Source organism: Mauremys reevesii, linkage group 10 (genome assembly GCF_016161935.1).
Source record: "Mauremys reevesii isolate NIE-2019 linkage group 10, ASM1616193v1, whole genome shotgun sequence".
Lineage (NCBI taxonomy): Eukaryota > Metazoa > Chordata > Testudines > Geoemydidae > Mauremys > Mauremys reevesii.
The window spans coordinates 38,228,811-38,248,932 of NC_052632.1; the positions used below are offsets into that span (position 1 = coordinate 38,228,811).

Here is a 20,122-nt window from a genome sequence, read left to right on the forward strand (position 1 = left end):
GATATTCTATGATCTTTGAGCCCCAGGCTTTTACAGCTTAAAAAAAAAAATGAACAAGACTAGGCTAACCAAAGTGTAGGCTTGTCCAAAGCATTTCACGCACACTTGGGAACTACTTGACCAAATCAGTGTAGTCTTTGCCAGAAGACTTGTGTCCAGAGGGAAATCTTCATGAGGGAACGAACTAAATGTTAAACTCATCTGATTAAATCTGTAGTATTTTATTTTGGACTCTTTCTGTTGACCCTCTCACTGTAGAAAAATGGTCTAGTAGTCACTATCTGTCTTGGTCACCATTTAAAAATAAGACTCAGGAGGTCACTGTCCACTCTTCACCTGGAAGTCCATCCTCTGCTGAATTGTTGTCTGTCAAGAGGGCAGCAGAAGCTTCCTGAAGAGAGCCAACAGCAATAGTAGCGGTCTAAAGATGTATAGCAGTAGGTGAGGTGCACCTAGGTGTTTCACCAGCTGCCCCCATGCTCAGATACTCTTGGATGTGTAGATGGAGAAATAGCCCCTCTTCCAAACTCGAACACAAAGGGAGAAAGCTGCACCACTCTAGCGCTTCAGTGACAATAAGCCCCTAGACCTTTGCAAAGAAGTTTAGTTTATCAAACCAAACCCATGCCAGCCACTAATGGAGTGCTAACTAATCAATGTTAGTGCCACAATCTGCTCAGATTTTTCTAACAAAACACCTAGATTTCTCAGCTTGGATGCCTTGCTTTTCATTATATCCAAGTCTTTGTACGCTGTTTGGAGTGTAAGGGACCTTTGGGGTGATTTTCACAGGCACAACTGACAAGTGCTTAACTGTTTGCGCCTTTGAAAGTCTGCTCCCTTGTTTCCAAAGGCTTGTATCGGGGTGGGCAAACTTTTTGGGCCGAGGGCCACATCTGGGTGGGGAAATTGTATGCAAGTCAGGGGGTTGGGGTGTGGGAGGGGGGTGCAGTGTGCAGGAAGGGGCTCAGGGCAGGTGTGTGGCAGAGGCTCGGGTGTATGAGGGGGCTTAGGGCAGGGAGTTGGGGGTGCAGGGGGTGGGTGGGGTTTGGGCTCTGGCCCAGTGCTGCTTACCTAAAGCGGCTCCCTGCATGCCTGCCCTGGCCCCATGCTGTGCTGCTTCAGGAAGTGCTGTGACTCCTGGGGGAGAGGGTGGAGGGCTCTGCATGCACTGCCCTTGCCATGCCTCCAGGTGTAGTAAGTGCAGGCCCTGATAAAGGCCCAGTTGAGGCCTGAGGCCTAAACTAAAGTATGGTCAAGCCTTAGCTAAAAGCAAAAGTCAAGCTGTGAGCTGGAAGCCGGCCCCGCTCACAGAAGCTGGCAAGGAAAGGGCTGATGTTGCATAAACATATATTCACCTAGTGTGGTATAATATAAACACGCTACCAGAACACACTATACTGGAACATTCCACAGATAACAAGGAACAGGCTGACCCATCCCAATGACAGGGCCAAAAGGGTAATATGATGGATAGAGTTGTTTTGTTCGAACCAACATGTACAAGGTGAGAGGCGGCACCTTACTACGTAAAGGGGTTGTACCTTGTTGCGTAGAGGGGTTGCACCTCAATACATCAGGTGTGATGTGTAACTTGTTTGTACCTGTGTATAAGAATGCATCCCTGGGGCGGTGTCTTTGTCCGGCCGAGGGGGCAGTGGAAAGTCCTGCCACTGACTGAGCCAGGTCCATTGCCAAGAGGCACTTTCTCGTAGTATGCCCTGAGTTAGGCTAAGAAACCTACAGGGAACTGCAATTGTGTCCAAGGTCGCAATAAACCTAGTCGACGTGACTTTGCATCTTACTAGACTCTGTGGTTATTGGGGGTTCTCGTCGGGTCTGCTGTGTCAGCTATCTGCGCAGAGCTGGGGCAGCACACAGAGGGAACACACGCACGCAGCCGAGTGATATCAACATTGGAGAAAGCAGAGCACCATACCACTAGCACTCTGACAACACCAGGTACCTCCCCCGAAGCTCCTATTGTCCGCGGTTCCCTGTTCACAGCTCCCATTGGCCGGGGGGGGGGGGTGTGCCTGGAGGCAAGGGCAATGCATGGAGCCCTCTGTGCCCCCCACACCTGAGGGCTGCAGGGAAGTGCTGCCAGCCACTTCTGAGAGCAGCAAGGGGCCTGCGGCGCCACAGGGGGCAATCCCACGGGCCATAGTTTGCCCACCCTGTTCTATATGCATAAGCTTTGCCCAATGAATTCAGTGCTCAGTGAATTTGGGAGAGTAGGGGTGGCTGCTTTCTGGGAATGGCAAACCTAACCCCCCATTAAGGCTCTTAACTGTAAAAGGAATGGGACTCAAAGGAAGACAATGAAAATTAATCCTCTTTGACATTACTGGGGTCTCAAGTTTCTTACTAGTACCTATTTCTATTCTCACTATTGACCTCCAACTCCACCTTTTTGGAATTATTAGTAGGGGGGCAGGGGAGGGGAAATAGCTTAATACACAAGTTTCCACTGCTAGAAGCAGTTCAGATGTCATGATGAAAAATCATTTTTGATAATTTCAGGGAGTTCTCTAATGAAAGTTTGTTCACAATAAAACTTACCATTATGGGCTGTAGCCTCATTTAGGAAGAGCCTAAAACTGTGATGCTGTCTGAAACAACATACTCATCCTGTCTGTCGCTAGATGATACTGCGTCTCATTTCTTATGAACATTAAATTCAGGTGTCTTTTTCTTAAAGCACCAAACCACATTTCTGTTCTGTGAGTCCTGAACAATGAATAAGCAGAGGTGTGTGTGACCAGCTTTACTGTTAACAGCTTGAATGGTTATAAGCTAGCTTTACTGAGATTGAGTTCCTGGATTGGCAGAGTTCATGTGGCTGGCCACTTGAGGTCCCCTTGGAGGGCCAGTTCTATCTGAGTCAATCACATCAAAAACACTTCAAGACAAACAATCCTTCAGAGTGGGAATACTACCTTATTAATGACAAGACAATCTCATTGGGTTAAGAAAAAGCTAGGACTACATCCATCCCCTGTCTTAGCTCTCTCAAATTGCACTGTTCACGCAAATGATCTCCACTGTCTTCTATGCCAGTAACCAATCATGATTACTTATCTATACCTTTTACTACATCTATAAAGTCCTAAAGAGAGGTCACATTATGTATTCTGCAACTGACTGGGAGGAAAACCAGAGATTTTTCTTCTCTCTGTAAAAAATAGTATGAACTGTAGAAGGCTTGTAATGTGACTAGCTTGAAGCAACATACCTGAAATGCAAGTCAGAGTTCAATCATTTCTGTTTTTGATTGAGAGAATAATGAAAAGCTCTATATCGTTGGGAAATGTGAACATACCAGTAACCAATCAGCCAGAGTACCCATCATGGAAATGATCATGATACTCCAGGAAATATTCCATTAGACTTTACCTGTGACCCTTTCAGCTCTGGTTCAGAGTGGTCTATTTTCCAGTGAGACATCAAATAGGAAGGTTTCAGTGCCACATTAAGTCATTGCAGAACTGGTGTGGTCAGATCCTACAAGTGCATGGAAAGGGTTACCCTTTTTAGTCCCCTCCCCAAAAGAGACACTGATCATGGATACCTCAGGGACAAGTTGGGGAGCTTATTTGGGCCACCTGCAAATTCAAGGAAGTTGTTCCCTGGATGACATGGGGTTACACATGAACATTCTAGAGCTCAGAGCCATCCGACTGTCCTGTATGATGATCCTACTTGTTCTCCAGAACTGAGTAGTGCAAATCTTCACAGACAACATGACAGCTATTCTCTGCCTGAACAAACAGGGTTGGGGGAGAGGGTTGCCCACTTCTTGCCCTTCTGCCTGGAGATCATTACATTCTGGACTTGGCCCCATCAGAATGGGGCAACCCTGATGCCCTTTCGTCTCCTGAGTCAGCAACAGCTTAGCAGACTTCCTGAGTAGGTGATCTCTGACCAATCACAAATGATCCTTGCATAGATTAATCACAGGACTGATATTCCATTGTTGCTGATTCCCTGTAATAGACTCATTTGCACAAAGACAATGCCAAGTGTCACAACTTTTGCTCCAGAGGAGGTCTGGGTCGAGGGTTACTACTAGATGCCTTCCTCCTGCAGTGGAGCAGAAACCTGTTTATGCCTTTCCATTGATTCCCAGGGTACTCTCCAAGATCAAAAGGGAAAGCCACAATCATTCTTATAGGTCCATACTGGCTGAGACAGTTTTGGCTGACAGATGTGCAATATATGTCCATTCAACCTCTAATGCAGCTCCCAGACCACCGAGACCTGATCTCACAGAACCATGGCCACATGCTATATCCAGACCAAAGTTACAGCACCTCATGGCATAGCTGCAGGATGGTTAAGTACTACGGACAGGAACTGCTCCCTACAGATCCAGGAAATCCTGACACAGAGCAGGAAAACATCTACTAGGAGAATGTATTCATCTAAATAGAAGAGCTTCTTGATATTGGCAGCCCAATGTGGTTTGGACCCAGCCCAGGTCTTGATACTAAAGATCCTCAACTACCTACTACAGTCAACACAGGCCGGCCTTTCATTCAGCAGTATTAATGTCCACCCCGCAGCAGTCTTAGCTTGCCATCTGCCTGTACAGTTGTTTGGTCATCTCTTACCCCATGGTACTGAGGTTTTTCAGGGGGCTATTACAAACCTGGGACCTCTTGAGGCTCATGGATCTTCTGTCAGAATGTCCCTTACCCCACCTCACTCTACAATCTGTTTCTGGTAGCTGTCACTTCAGCCAGAAGGGTGAGTAAGCTGCAGGCTCTTCTGGCTAAACCCCCATGTGACATTCCATAGGGACAAGATGCTACAAAGATATTACCCAAAGTTCATTCCTAAGTTGGTCTCAGATTTTCATATACACCAGTCAACCTAATGTTTTCTTCCCAAAGCCACAGACACTCCTGGGTGAAAAGAAATTACATGTGCTAGATGTAGTCAGGATTTTGCTTTATTATATTGTCAGGACCAAGCCGTTCAGGCTATGGCCCTGTCCATAACCAGAGCTGGGTGTTCTAAAGGTCAAGCGCTCTCTTCACAAGGAAAGTCACGATGGATAACACTGTTGTGATGGGTTGGACCCCTTTGGAAGTCACCTGCTGTGCTGAGATACCACTGACTCTACCTGTTCTGCCAGCATGGGCCCCCTTTAACCTGTCTTGCTGAGCCAGGCTTTTAAACTTCCTCTAACATACACACAGGCAGGGCCATACTCCCAGCTGCAGATCAGCTCTGGGAAGACTCAGCTTAAGGGACTTTCTCCAGCACTCAGATGTCCACCTCCCTTGGAGTACAGACCCAAAGATATATTATATTCACCTCTTCCCTCAATGTGGAAGAGGATATGCACAATTTCTGCCCTCCAACCCCTAGTTAGAAATCAAATAAACTGGGCTATATTATAAACCAGAAATACATTTCTTAACTATAACAGGTGTATTTTAAGTAGTTAAGGAGGTAGCAGACAGAACAAGGTAGATTACTAAGAAAATAAAGCAGAGCATGCAAACTAAGCTTAATACATCAAAGAAACTGGTTACATGTGCGTTCTCATCCTAAATGTGGTTCTGATAATCATCTTCACAGGCCAGATGTCCTTCCAGCCTGGGTCCAGTTCTTTTCCCCGTTCAAACTTAGTTGTTTCCAGCAGTCATCTTGGGTGGGGTAACAGGGGAGAACTCAAGACTAGGATTACCTCACTCCCCTCCCTTAAATAGGATTTGTATAAGGCGGGAGTCCTTTGTTTCCTAGTTTGACTCCCCTTCCCTTACAGTGGAAAGTTACAAGAAGTCCCAGGTAATGTTTTAGTATCAGGTGACAAGGCCACCTGACTCTTTAGGGCCCTTGTAGCCATTCTTCACAGGTTGATCCACAAGTTCACAGGAAGACTAAGCTCTTTTACAGTCCATTGTCCTTGTTGATGGGCCATCCGTCCTGTCTGGCTTTTCCACTGTTGTACTGAAAGTGTTGGCAGTGGGTGCCACCCAAAGTAGCATAGTTGAAATAGATACATAGTCAATATTCCTAACTTCAGATACAGAAATGATACAGGCATACAAATTGTTAATCACATTCAGTAAATCATAACCTTTCCAATATCTCACATGAGCCATCTTGCATAAAGTATATCTCAGTTATGTCATATTCATATCATAAGCATATTTTCATAAAGAATATGGAGTGACATGTCACAAATGTATCTCATTGTGCTACCAGCTGGCTGATGCACCTCTCCTACAGAACATCAAGGGTTACTCCACCGGGTCACAAGCAACATCTTCCTGCTCCAGAAAAGCACCAGTATGGGAGATCTGATCAGCGATGGCGTAGAGTAACCTATGCCAAATGCTGTACCTTTAAATTAGTGGCTATGTCAGAAGGCAAGTTTGGGAGACCAATACTACAATCACTGTTAAACTGATGCAGCTGGAATGCCTCATTCCCACCACCCTGAGGGGATACTGCTTGTCAGTTACCTACACTAGGATCCACACTGACAAGCTCTAAGAGAGAACAGTTACTTATCCCGTGGTAACTAGTTCAAGATGGTCAATGTGGATCCCATGACCTGCCCCCATCCTTGGAGTCCTTACCTGCCATGGTCTTTGAATGGTGAGGGAACATGGGAAGGGTTGTGGCCACTTTTCTTTTCAGCCACAATGAAAATGCACAGCCCTGACAAGCAAGGTTTATTAAAAAAATCTGATCTCGTGTGCATCCCATCCTACACTAGGATCTACACTGACTCAAAGAACCACAGTTACAGTAGGGTAAGGAACCCTTTATTTTCTTTTCCACAGAAGGTTGCAAAAAAGCAAGAGGAAGGTGGGCTAAGACAACTAGGCCTGTTGTTATTTGGGAAGTGACCAAGCTGAAAAATCAGAAAATATGTGCCCCAGACCCCTCAAAACCACAACTGTTCAGTGTTGAGTGGCTTTTAAAAGCTGAGACTATAACCATGGCACAAGCTTCCTGGCCGGTCTTGCAGTGAGATAAGGGATTAAGTATGTATAGGAGCTATTTCAAACACTCTCCTGTCAGTCCAGCTAATGGGATCTAGAAGTTCTGTCTGTAATACACAGATTCTCAGAGAGATTAAATCCTTATGTGTAAGACACAGTTTTACAAGTGTGGCATTTATTAATGCTTTATAAATCAGAAATTGTGGGGCCTGGGAGGAATGGGATACACAGTAACAGGACTAAAAGTAAGATGTAATTTATGTTCTGGGAAAGCATTTGTTGCAGAGGATGTTAAAAAAATACAAAGTAATAATATACAAACAGATCCTACCCTAGCCTGTCTCAGGATCTCTCAGGTGTACAATGGTTTGTATGTTGCACCTATTGACTTCCCTTCAATTTAGCAGCCCTCTTTCAAATCACCTAATCCCTAGCCTTCCTCAAAGGATTAAGATTAAAATTGTCTGCACTGTGGATTGTCCATCTTGGTAGGTTAATTTAAAATGTATCATAGTTGGGACTAAGGTTATAGGAGTGTGTAACTTCTGTTAGCATTTACTTTGGAAATTGCACCATGGGTAAATCTGCTTGCTGCTATGAAGTTTAACCATCCGAAGCCCTCTGGATAATCCAAACATTCAGCACCACTTTTTGTGAAACAGAGCCATGGGCTAGTTAAATAAAAATCCACCCTTTTAGCAGCCAGGCACAAATGCATTTCAGTCTGTTTATGGCAGTTTTCATAGGAAAGAAAATATGAAAATGCTTATATTACCATTTCCTTTTATTACTGCAGAAATCTAATGAACTACCAGCATGACATGAAGGAGCGGGGGAGACCCCCTCTGGTCAAAATCAGCATTGTCAGCTAACAACTTCTCACAATCCTGTTTAACCAGAAGGTTTCCTAGAGAAGACAACTGAGGTCACATGATCCCTTGACATCTTTATCCAGCCTGTTTAGCCAATAATGTCTCTTTCTTCAAATACAGCTCAAACTTTTTATGATACATTCATGGGTTGAAGCATCTGTTGCTTCCTTAAGTAGCTGGACCTTAATTGCCCTCTGTGTAAATATTTATGCAATATTGCTATCCAATGGGGCAGTAATAATCCTTTTGGGCATGATGGTTTGTTTTCTATGCTACTCTGAGATTTCAGTAGGCTTTCTGCAGTTCTGCTCTTTTCTAGTCAACCAAACATCCTCTCTCCTTCCCCCACCTTTCTGGAAACTTGGGCAGCCAGCAGGAATCATAATATATTTCTATATTCTTTAAAGAAGCCCATTTCTTCAGGACAGCAGGCTATCTAGTTCAGAATTTGTACTATGCTGAGAGCAGGGCAGAATGGATACAGTGCTTTCTACTCTATGTAAGTGTTGAGGGGTTCTGAGAGAAGGCTAGAAGGGAGCAAAAAAAGGATGAATTGTATCTATACTCCAGGAGAGTGTGGTCCCAGTAGAGATGGATGGAGCAGTGTAATGGGGCTCTGAAACCATGAAAAGATCCCTCCCTTCTTTTTTTGGTGCTACTTTATCATATATAGAGAACCTTTTCTGCATGTGGTTTACATTAGAAATTCAAGTCCCAGCCCGCCCTCACTGGCAGCTGGATAAGGAGTGAAGAGCAGCACAGGGCAGGAAAAGCTGAGAGGCGAGGAGCCTGGCAGTTCACCGGCTGCTGGTCCGTCTCTGCGGTGCCTCCACCACTTGAACCCTGACGCCCTGTTCACCCCCCCTACACAGTAAGGGGTCAGGCAGCTCCTCGCGCGGAATGCCCCCTACACACACACAGGTGGGCACCCCACTGGTGGCCCGCCCTCAACAGTCCCTGGCTGCGTTAGGGGCTCCTCAAGCAGCAGCCAGGAGCCAACCTGTAGCGCCCCCGTGTGCGAACTACCTGGCCCCTCCTCACCTCCCCCACGTGCAGCCCCGAGGCGGGGGCGGGGGGGAGCCAGCCACAGCCAGGGCCTGCAGCGCCACCTGCTGCCTCGTCGGAGGAACGCACATGTCGCAGCCCGGGACAGGCATGGGAGACGCACCAGAGACAGCAGCACCAGGAAGATGGTCTGGAACTCTTCCCTCCCCCACTTCCAGAAGGGGTGATGAGGACGTTGCCTCTCTATTTCCGGGTGAAAGAGGTTGGTCATCTGGGATTGGCTTGTTTGTCCCACAGCAGCCAATAGACATTGGTTTGAGGGGCGGGGGCGGGACTACGCCATGCAATTGAATGGGCAGCCTCGCTTTCGGTTCCGTACGTCAAGGACGATCAGGTGAGACGGAGGCTGGTTAATTATTCATGACCCGTATGTATGCAAATGAGGGGGTGGGGCTCCGCCAGCGACCACCATGGCGACGGGGGATGGCGGCGGTAGCGCGAGCCGGGCTCCCGGGACCCAGCCCGGAGCCAGCGCCGGGATGGTGAGGAGCCGCGGCCCTGGGCGCGGGGGTCTGAGGGAAGTGTCCGCCCGGCGGGCTCCCCCGCCACCGCCCTTACCGACCCCACGGGGCGGCCCCTCCCCGGTGGCCGCGCGCGGGGGCTCCGCTTTCCTCCCCCCGCTGACCCGAGGCGCCGCGGCTGCGAGCAGAGCCGGGCCCGCGCACAGGCAGCCGCGTGGGTCCCTTGTGGGCGTCACGGGCTCGCGTCTCCCCTTGGGCGGGGTCCGTCCGGCTCGGCCAGCGCGTCTGATCCCGCCGAGTCCCCGCGTCGGGGTGTCTGCGCGCCCCGGGGTATTCGGCTTCTCCCGATCGAACGTGGCTGCTGGGCGCTAATGGAGAGACTGGCTCTTTGCAGGGTCGCTAGTGCCATCAACTCAGCGGGGTCTGGCTCTGCCTAGGCCTACAGAGATTAGACTTTTGCCCGTAAACGTCAAATTCACTTACAAATATTTCAGTCAATAATAACAAAACTTACCCATAGGCAAAGTAGGGAAAACACTGCTCGAGAACACGAGCTTGGTTTAAGAATATTTGCGTTGTATGTTTTTTGTTATAAAGCTTTAATTTTTTAATCTCTTTCTCTACTGTCAATTGTGTGACCTCCCCCCAGTGATTTCCAACAATGGTGAAAATTTAAACAGATGGAAAATTGGGGGAGGGGAATGCTTTAAAATAACTCAATATTATCCATCAAAATTTATTTTAAAAAATCAGTTTCTCCCAAGCCTGTTCACATACATAAAGATATTCACGTGTGTGTTTTGAGGAGCTAGCATCAAAAACCACGGTTACATCAAGAATTAGGGTTGTCTCCCTGCCACAACTCATAGTTACTGTATGTTTTTATTCATTAGTCCAGCGGTTCTCAACCTGGGGTCTGTGGCTCCCTGGGGATCTGTGAGCCCTTTCAAGGGGCTGTGGGGCCCCAGGCTGAAGCTCTGATCCCTGGTGCCCCTTGCAGGGCTGAAGCTGGGAGGCATGGGGCTGAAGCCCCGATTACCGGCGACCCCCATGGGCTGAAGCCCTGATTCACAGCATCCCCTGCAGGCTGAAGCTGGGAGGTGTGGAGCTAATGCCTCAATTCCTGGCGCCCCCCCTGTGAGGCTGAAGCCCTGATTCCTGGTGCCCCCACGGGGCTGAATCTGGGAGGTGTAGAGGTGAAGCCCCAATTCCCAGCACCTTTCATGGGGCTGAAGCAAGGAGGTGCGGGGCTGAATCCCAGAGCCCCGAGCCCTGGTGCTCCCTGTGGGGCAAAAGCCCAGAGCCCATGGGCAGAGTTGGGGACATGGAGGGCATTTCCCCCAAAAAAGATCTACAGCGCATGAGCATGGCAGTCCTGGAAGCAGCTCCACACCTCCCCACTATCTTCTCTCTTGGTCAAGTAGGAGGTGGGAAGCCGGAGCCAGGCAGTGCGGGGCAGCTGCTTCTCTAGATGATGCCATGGAGCAGGCAGTGGGAGCATTCCCTGCTCTCCTGCTGGTGCCTGGTTTGAAGCTGCTTCTCAGCTCCCAGCCCCCTTTACTCCCACAGAGGCAACCAGTAAGAGACCCGACTCTGTGGCTGGCAGACCCCTCCGGGAACAGGGACCACCGGGGAGTCCTCCCAGTATGTAGCCCCTAATACCCCTCTCCATACACCCTGACCTACACATTCCCTGCACCATGAACTATCCCCTGCCCGCACGCAGCCCCTAGCCACCCCCCTCCCTGCACCTTGTGCTACCCCCATGCCCGCACACAGCCCCTAGCCACCCGCCTCCCTGCACCCTGAGCGACCCTCCTGCCCGCACACAGCCCCTAGCCACCCACCTCCCTGCCCCCTGAGCGACCCTCCTGCCCGCAAACAGCCCCTAGCCACCTGCCTCCCTGCACCCACAGCCACCCTCTGTGTTCACACAGCCCCAGCGACTCCCTCCCTGCACCTTGAGCTACCCCTTATCTGCACACAGCCCCTAGCTGTGGGATAGCTCAGTGGTTTGAGCATTGGCCTGCTAAACCCATGGTTGTGAGCTCAATCCTTGAGGGGGCCATTTAGGGATCTGGGGCAAAAATCTGTCTGGGCATTGGTCCTCCCTGCACCTTAATCTGTTTTCAAACTTTTTGAGCTAAGCCCTCCACTTTTGAGTTGTAATTTTTGGGTTGTGTGCTTCCCCCATCCCCAAACCTAGACAGGCTGGGTGGCCTGCTGAGGTGAGTCAGGGGGTGGAGGTGGTGCTACCTCCCTGGACCCCACCATGTGGTGGTGGCTTGATCCTTTCTGGCCCCCGCTAACCCGTAATATAAGTCAAACTACACCTATGCCCAAGCCCCCTGCCCTGAGGCCCCTCTGCCTGCACTGGACCCTGGAGTTTCTGTCGAGGGGGACTTCAAAGAGAAAAAGGTTGAGAACCCCTGCATTAGTCAATTCATAAGAATGGCCCTACTGGGTCCTTTAATATGTTATTTTGCAAAGTTTTCTTTTTGTTGCGAACTCTTACAATTTTTGTCAAAATCTCACAATATTTGGCGTTTTTCCTTAAGGCCCTGGTCTTGGACTTATATGATTACATGAGAATCTTACTTTTGCTTTTTAAATGATCTACGAGCTTAGCTTTCTTATCAGGGTGGGGATAAGCTTGAAAAGACTAAAAAAACCCAAACCCCAAATTGGCTTTAAAAATCATTAGATTTAAAAAATCTCATGATTTTTGAATGGTTGGTTTGGCTACAGTGCAATTGTGAAATCCCTTTTTCTATATTTTTTGTTGAAGACAGATTTACAAGGAAGCTTATTATCACAGCCATACGAGTTGTCTTTAATTTAACATCTCCAGTTCTCTCCCAAAAATCTCATTTATGGATGGACCATCTTTCTCTCTGTTCCCACACTTCTCCCATCTTTCCAGTTTCACAGCAGGCACAGGGCCTGGAAGAGAGTAAGGTTTCCCCCTTTCAGCTCTCTTGAATTGCTGTGGCGAGAGGTTGCTGTTGTCGTTGAGTATGTTATTATAGCTATGGGTTCCCTCGAAATACTGAAAGTAACTGCAGACACCTTGAACAGCATCTGTCTGTCCTTGTATCTTAGTGATGCTGGCTGACCTGCTCTGCCCTTGCTTGTTTTCTCTCCGGCAGGCCCAGATGGAGAACAAGAGGACAAACAGGGAGAGTGATGCAGTGGAAAAAAGGGGCCCATACATCATGACCAAAGCTTCCTCCATTCATGCCAAGCTGCGTAAGTAATGGCCTGGGCTGCCACAGAGTCCCCATCTCCCTAGCAAGTTCCCATCTGAGGGTCAGGGGAGGGTAATGAAGCATTTCACCTCCAGGTTAATGGTTCAACTCAGGCCAGGTCAGTAGTGACTGTAACTTGTACCGTCTATGTGAAATGAGTTGAACTGAAAATTAAGCCAGGTTTAGTAAACATTTTGTGGTTTTCTATCACTGCAGTTGCTATGGTTATTGACAGTTTCAGCAGAGAGGCCAGGGACTGAATGGGTCATGGAGCCTTCCTCCCTTTGAGGTGGTTGTGCTAGGGATGGGTGACAGTCCATTGGTGGACTGCATGGCAGAAGCTAGCACTGCCTGTCCCATGCCTGTTTTGTGAATAAAGCCTTCTGTCTCCAGGCCTTTCAGTCTGGTTCTGTCCCAGTCCCAAACTCAAAATATGGCTCACAAGAGAAGCAAATGAGTAGCCCACTGCAGAGACTGATGGGTCCCTCACATTGTAAACCTTGCACTGAGGGAGTTCAAGTTATGCATTGCACTGCTTGGTAATAATTTTTTCCATCTAAGGAATGTTCTCCTTAAATCAGAAGTTAAAGCCTAGATCTTTCCCTTTAATTAGAATAACTGGTCAACTAGATCTTCTGTTTAGTGCCAGAAGTTTTGGTCAAATTAAACCATTTGTATTAAAACAAAGAGAACTTCTATCTTTTATCATGATCAACTTGGATTGCTCTAGGCAGGTAGTATTGCATAATTCTGTCATGACTGCCTATAGAATATTGCCATTGGATTACTAAGGAAGGGATCATAATTTGAATGGGACAGAATAACTCAAGACATCCACATAAGCTAAAATCAAAGCACACTGCCCTTAATATAGGGGAAGCATTTTGAAACTCTTATGGTGATTGCCTAGGCCCCATTACTGAGTTTGTCCGTAAGGCTTTCAAATCTCGGGGCTTTGAACCCAATTGCTATCTAAAAATTCAGAAACATCTGTGGCCAAAAGTGCCTTTCGTGTCCATCTGGCTAAGTGACTGCCACCATTTTTCTGATGTGGATCTTGCTAGGGTTGTCCTTTGTATCTTCCAAGCTAGGTAACTGCCATGTGCACCGAGGAGTTGTAGATGGTGGAGAATGTAAATGCCTGATTGCTGGGCAGCTTGAGTTGCAGGGAGCTCATTGCACTAATTCTCTAGACTCTTCTCCTTGTTTGCTTGCTTTTTTGGCTGCAGTTCAAGGTATTGTCTTTGATTGCCAAAACCTTACACAGGTTGGGTCCTGGCTAGCTGAGCCTGTCTACTGCCCAGGCAACAGAAGTCAGCTGAGGTGCTTTTGCTGACATCCCTAGATTTGAACATGTGGGGACTGGAGATGGGCAATGCTTGGTGGAGGGCTCTTGACTCTGGATCTTGCTTCACTACCACTCACCCACCACGGTCTGATGTTTTCTCAGGCCTTCTATTAAGCCCTGAAGGCAAATCTGTTTCCACAGGCTTTTGTAGAGGTGGGGGATCTTTTTGAGGGAAACATGTAGATTAATGGCAGTTGATGTGTCTAATGTTGGCATTAGTCAGCAAGTCATGTGTTTAATATTGTTCGGCACTGAAGCATATGTGACTGGCAGGGGCAAGGGGGCTTTTAAATTAAACAAATGGAAGACACCGCAGTGTGCGTCTGACCACATGGATAACAAAATCAACTGCCTCTTTCAATCAAAGTGATAGGAATTGACATGTTAGAATTGAGTTTCTGTACCATATACTGCATGTGAAAGGCATTGTAAAGCAGCTGCGCTCTTGTTAGCGATGACTTATGACAACTTGCCCCAGGAGAATGGGTCAGTTGGGTTCAGGGTTGTAAGCATCCTTGTTTGGGTTTCAGAGAAGCATCGAGAAATGGCGAAGGCGGTGCTGCGGAGGAAAGGCATCCTGGGGGCAACCGTTCAACAGCAACCAAAGCCAGCAGCAAAGAGGTTTGAGCCCATTTCTTTTCACTGTTGACAAGCTGTATTTTCAAACATGTATTTGAGAGACTGGGTAGCTCAGAGGATTAGGAGCAGGATATGGGGCCTTTGACCTCTAGGTCACTTGTTCTAATTCAGCTCAGGTGTGTAGTGTGTAGTCAGCAGTATATGTGAAATGAGTTAGTGTCTCTGGTCAGTTCCCAGTGTGTGAGTTCACATCACAAACCAGTGATCACCGTTCACACTAATTGTGTGCTGCCCATCCCTTCCTCTCCCCACCCCCTTGTTGACAGCCTCAGCTAAGAGGCAAATGACTGCCTGAACTGTCGTCTTGCTCCTAGAGGTGGTCCCTCCTGGTCAGGCATGAGGCTCATTGGCAAGGGGCAGCATAAGGAAGCTTGTGATGCTGCTGCCTATGGTGTAACTCGGGTAGGCAACCTATGTCCCGGGCGCCGAACGCGGCACACGAGCTGATTTTCAGTGGCACTCACACTGCCTGGGCCCTGGCCACCAGTCCGGGGGGCTCTGCATTTTAATTTAATTCTAAATGAAGCTTCTTAAACATTTTAAAAACCTTATTCACTTTACATACAACAAGAGTTTAGTTATATATTATAGACTTATAGAAAGAGACCTTCTAAAAACATTAAAATGTATTACTGGCATGCAAAACCTTAAATTAGAGTGAATACCTGAAGACTCGGCACAGCACTTCTGAAAGGTTGCTGACCCCTGGTGTAGCTGTTCTGTGGTTAAACAGAGGACATCACTCTCTAGAACAACTCAACTGCTGGGTTGCAACCCTCATGGGATCACAAAAATCAGAGGGGTCACAAAGTATTGAAATGTTGATTACAATCTTAGGCAAAGAAAATGTCACTTCCCCCACTCCCTGCACACCCTTATTCTTTCTGTTAGCCTCTTAAAAAACAACACACAAATTATATAGGCTTATAATTGTTAGCATTGATACATGTATTTTAAAAGGAAGAGTGAAAAAGCAGGCCATGAAAATTATTGACTTTGAATGAGGAGTTGCCAACAGTTGGGAAATGCTGCCATAGAGCTGTCAATCCAGCACATTCACAAACATTAAATCCTTTTAACAAGATACGTATTTCTCCTCTTGGTCTCGGTGATAGTCTGGCTTTGAGGAATTAATCAGCTAAATTTATTGCAGCACCTGAAGTTGGAGAGGGAGTTAATTTCTAGCTGCTATGGCCCATAGTGGCTGTGAGAGTCTTTCTTCTTGAGATTAGCTATACTTAGGCCAGGGTTAGTCAATTATTTTTTGTCAAGGGCCAAATTTCTTGGTCAAGGTCTAGACTCCAGAGAAAATAATAATGATGATAAGTAAATAAAAATATTTCGGGGTCTGTTCAAAAGCATCTGGTGGTCCAGATTTGGCCTGTGATCCACCTATTGACTACCCCTGACCTAGGCAGTAAAGTGAGAGAGGACATCTCTAGTGTCCACTCTAGTGTACCTCCTGTCCTGTGTTCTTAGCCTGGCAGACAGTCAGATCTGTGATCACACTTCCCCATCTAGATGTCTGTTGCAGGCTCATTTGTGCACCTCTCTCCAGGTCAGTGAAGTTTAACAAGGGCTATGCTGCTCTCAGCCAGACAGCGGATGAGAACCTGGTGTCCCTTGATTCAGACAGGTGAGAGCTTTGTGTGTGTCAGTGGCTTGGTGCTTTGAGGTAGGTGTACTTTGGTACTGAGTGATGCCCGCTTGGTGGATCTGAGCCCCTGCATAGCAACACTTTGTTCAAGACACAAGTTACTAACTGACTAAGCTATGCCAGCCTCTATTTATATGGAGATTCCTTTTTGAAGGGAGAGACGTCCACTTACATTAAGGGAGCTGACCTGGGGCTGTAAAGTAAAGGGAAGTGGCTGACTTCCCACCTTTGTGACTGATCTGCTTGCCGCCAGCAGTACAGCCCCGAGGGAGTTGGACATGTTAACAACCTGAGTTGCAAATTATATTCCTATCTTTGTGGGACTGATGCCTTGCTGACCCGTAATCTAGGCTCATGTGGGCACCTGTTGGAGAGGGTGATGCAGGACCCTCTTTATATTTGCACTGCTAATGAGTGTTTCAGCAGGACTATGCGGACACTGAGGTCCCTGCTGAAACACTGATTTGCAGTGCAAATGTAAAGAGCCATTCTCCACTCCTTCACTTCAAAGATACCCTTATCTGCTTGCTGGGCAGGGGAGGAGGTCATATGCTCTACCAGACTCCATGCACACCCCACTGACTGAGAGCTGATGCAGCAGTTGATGCGCTTCACACATTCTCTTGCTTACCTGACTGTTGCATTCTTCTCTTAGTGATGGGGAGCTGGAGTCAAGATGTTCCTCCGGTTACTCCTCTGCAGAGGCAAGTCCAGAATGTTTTGTTTTATTGTATCTCACACCCTTGTATATTTCACATGGATCCAGTCTCATTCTGCCCCCACCCAACGATCCCCTTTGTCCAGTTGCCATGTACTTGATGGCAAAGAGTTCAGTATGTGGAGTGTAATTTACTTTACTCCTTAAAGCTGTTTGTGGACTTCACTGAGCTTGGACAATTAACTAGACTGGCCAGTTTCAAATTTTCCATTTTACTGCCATAGCATAATGCTGTTCTGGTGTCCAAAGCTGCAAGGGGATGCTTAATTCTCCTCCCCCAACCCCAAAACAAATCAACCACAGTTTTATTTGATACTGCTAAAAATTCCTATCCATTTCCTATTCGGATATGTAAACCCTGTCTCTTTCCAGACCCTGAAGCAGTTTGTCCCAGGCTTAACTTTGTAAAGGACTTTGAGTGGCAACCCTAACACTGATCTGTGTCGTGTTCATCAGTGTCTGCAGTCCAAGAATTAAAGCTCTTTCCTCCAGTGTGCACCTTCTCTGCTCAGCTGGTGTTGCTTCCTCTGTGGAAAGCTGCTGGCTGAGAGCTGGGGATCAGGGGCAATGCAGGAAACTTGGGACTCTTCGAGTTTAAATCAGTATTTTTTTTTATTGCTAAGACTTGATCTTAGTTTTAAAAGTTCCTTTCAGTTTAGATCAACCCTCTCAGCCCTCTAACCAGACCACCTTGATTGCTTGGCTCCTGAGGGGGTGTGCGTGTAATAAAAATGCAAGTGAAATTAACTTGCAAATGACAACCCCAACCAGGAGAGGGTATGATAGACATCACATAGTACAGGGAACATCTTTTCATTGGAGGTGGAGCAGTGGAGGGCTTCAGTGTTCCCAACTGACTGACATTCTTCAGGAGTTCTTATCTCTTCTGTCGCCCACTCAGCAGGTGAACCAGGATCTAAGCCGTCAGCTTCTGCAGGACGGGTACCACCTAGATGAGATCCCGGACGATGAGGACCTAGATCTCATTCCCCCAAAACCTGTTGCCTCGTCACCTTGTCTCTGTTGCTTCGGGGAGTCTCTCTCCTGCACAATCCAGTAGGCACTGTTCAACCGGGGCTGCACACTACAAGTCAAGGGCCAGCACTTTCTACCGTGTTTCTTAGTACATTAGTATGCCTGATAGAGGCAACTACATTCAGCATTGAACACTGGCAGAAACTGAAATGGGCTCAGTGACTGAAGAACTGGATGCTGCCACTGCTGCAGTTATTGGCATCTGCTCAAGTTGAGCAGCAACAGTTGATTATCCCAAAGCTACTTTTTGTTACATATAGTGATATAATATATAGCTATTATGTGTAGCTGTTCAGGTTGCCTGAACGTGGAAAGTGTTGGAGCATGGAAAGATGCTTCATGCTGGCGGGGGGAGGAGGGAGAAGAGAGAACATGTGCGTACTCTCACTCTTAAAGGAGAACTCCAAAGCTGTTTGTAAAGGGGAACAGCAAAGGTCCCAAGTCAGTAACCTAACAAGCTGGAGAAATGCAAATGAAGGCACTTGAGTCTGCAAACAGTCATTCCTTTTCCTCATCTGCCAAGGCTGGGGTTCGGGATCTGGTGCTGCCTTGGGTGGTTGCCATGTCCTTACAGGTGGTTGCCATGTCTGAACTCAGGATCTAGCAGGTAAGCAGAGAAGGAAGGAACTTCTATTTCCCCAATGTTAAAACAAGCTACTTGAAAGGCTCTTGAATACTCTGATCCAGTTTGCTCACACGTTTTGTTAATCCTGTGGGATTTCAAATGATTTGCTTTCATTCTTTGGGGTTCATCTCATTAACTGGTTGTTTTTATTCAGTGACTAAAGCATTAGCTGTCCTTTATTTTTAAAAAAACCCACCACCACAACAAAACCTTTGTCATGGGGCTTTCAAGGTGGTTAGAGCTGCTGTGAGATCCTGGATGGTACCATTACTGCCGCAGCACTACAGTTTCTGAGTGTATCTCGTAAGCAACTTCAGGCCCTGGCCTTTAATCCCCACTTCTGTAGAAGTGACCTAACAAACTGTCTGCATTTATTTATTTATTTTCTTTGGTGTATTCATGAGTCCTGGCTTGAAGTCTGAGGTTGAGGTAGGCCAGCTGAGATGGAATTCCTCTGGGAAACAGCAGAGGTGAATGGAGGAGGAGGGCTGCCTGATAAAAGTGTCTCGTTAGATTAATGGATGTAATGGCATCTATAATTGCTCTGGGTTTGCTTTGAACTAAATCTATACATAGTGATCAAAACCAAAGCTTGCTGCTCCTTTTGAGTACCAGGGCAGGCACCATGAAGTGACTGGGTGAGGTGATGAGGGTCAAGGCAGGTGTAGGCAGGGTCTTGAGCTGCTTTATTTGAGAGGCTGTCTGCTAAAGATTGCCATGTTGTCTACTGAGCACTCTACATTACATGCATCTGATGTGATTAATCAGGTGACTGGCTTCTGTCTGACTGAACCAGTGGCACACCATATTATATAGAAACCCCGCTAACACTCTTGTAGGACATGTCAATTTCTGTTTATTAGTGGGTTTTAGGGGCTTCTGACTAGATCATAGTAGTTTTACTCTGGGTTTACTCTGCCATAGAAGGTCTGAACTTAGGAGTGAGAAGTTTTAGTGTGAACTTGACTGATAACTTTTAAGTTACAAAAATACAAGATCAGGACAGAGTCTTGTGCTGCTCTTACTCATGCTGTCGACTATGAATCTCTGCATCATGGCATACAGTCAGGATTGCTTCCCTTCATGTTTTGTGGGGGGTTTTTATTTGTTTTTTGGTGAGCCAATCCCAAATATGGTGGTCTGTTGAAACAGTTCTGAAATATCCATTGTGCTGGTGTGATCTCCTAGAGCATTATGATACAATGAACTGACTTCCTCTAAAAGGACAAAATTCATAAAGATAGATTTGGTCCTTACCCTAAAAATGAAGGAAGTTTAATTCTTTAAAAAAAAAACAATCTGCATCAAAATAGCTTGAGGATTCTGAGCCTCCTCCCACAATGCTCAGCATTAGTTTCAATTCCATTGTTAATTCTTTGCCCTCCAGAACAGGAATAGCAGCCAAAACTGTGACTTCCCTGCCATTGGCTTACTGTGCACACGAACAGTAATTCTTAGTAGTAGATTTTTTTTATGTAGAGATTATGAT

The 20,122-nt window shown here is 46.9% G+C and overlaps 1 protein-coding gene across 2 annotated transcripts; it reads left to right on the forward strand.

The window, feature by feature from the left end:
• Nucleotides 1–9,252: 9,252 nt before the first annotated feature.
• FAM219B (family with sequence similarity 219 member B) lies at nt 9,253–19,631 on the forward strand. 2 transcript variants are annotated; one of them, XM_039493180.1, is made up of 6 exons: nt 9,253–9,384; nt 12,513–12,612; nt 14,490–14,580; nt 16,157–16,234; nt 16,911–16,959; nt 17,875–19,631. In XM_039493180.1, exons 1-6 carry the CDS (start codon nt 9,313–9,315, stop codon nt 18,031–18,033), a joined length of 549 nt encoding a protein of 182 aa, XP_039349114.1. In that variant the 5' UTR covers nt 9,253–9,312; the 3' UTR covers nt 18,034–19,631. The 2 variants fall into 2 exon arrangements, with proteins under 2 accessions (XP_039349114.1, XP_039349115.1); XM_039493181.1 differs by having other exon boundaries at nt 17,878–19,631.
• Nucleotides 19,632–20,122: the final 491 nt, after the last annotated feature.

Excerpts from the sequence above, each read along its gene's own strand:
- FAM219B (XM_039493180.1), top strand. The coding sequence starts at position 9,313 with ATGGCGACGGGGGATGGCGGCGGTAGCGCGAGCCGGGCTCCCGGGACC. Across the intron at positions 9,385-12,512 it reads CCGGAGCCAGCGCCGGGATG|GCCCAGATGGAGAACAAGAG; the intron begins GTGAGGAGCCGC and ends TCTCTCCGGCAG. Across the intron at positions 16,235-16,910 it reads GTGTCCCTTGATTCAGACAG|TGATGGGGAGCTGGAGTCAA; the intron begins GTGAGAGCTTTG and ends TTCTTCTCTTAG.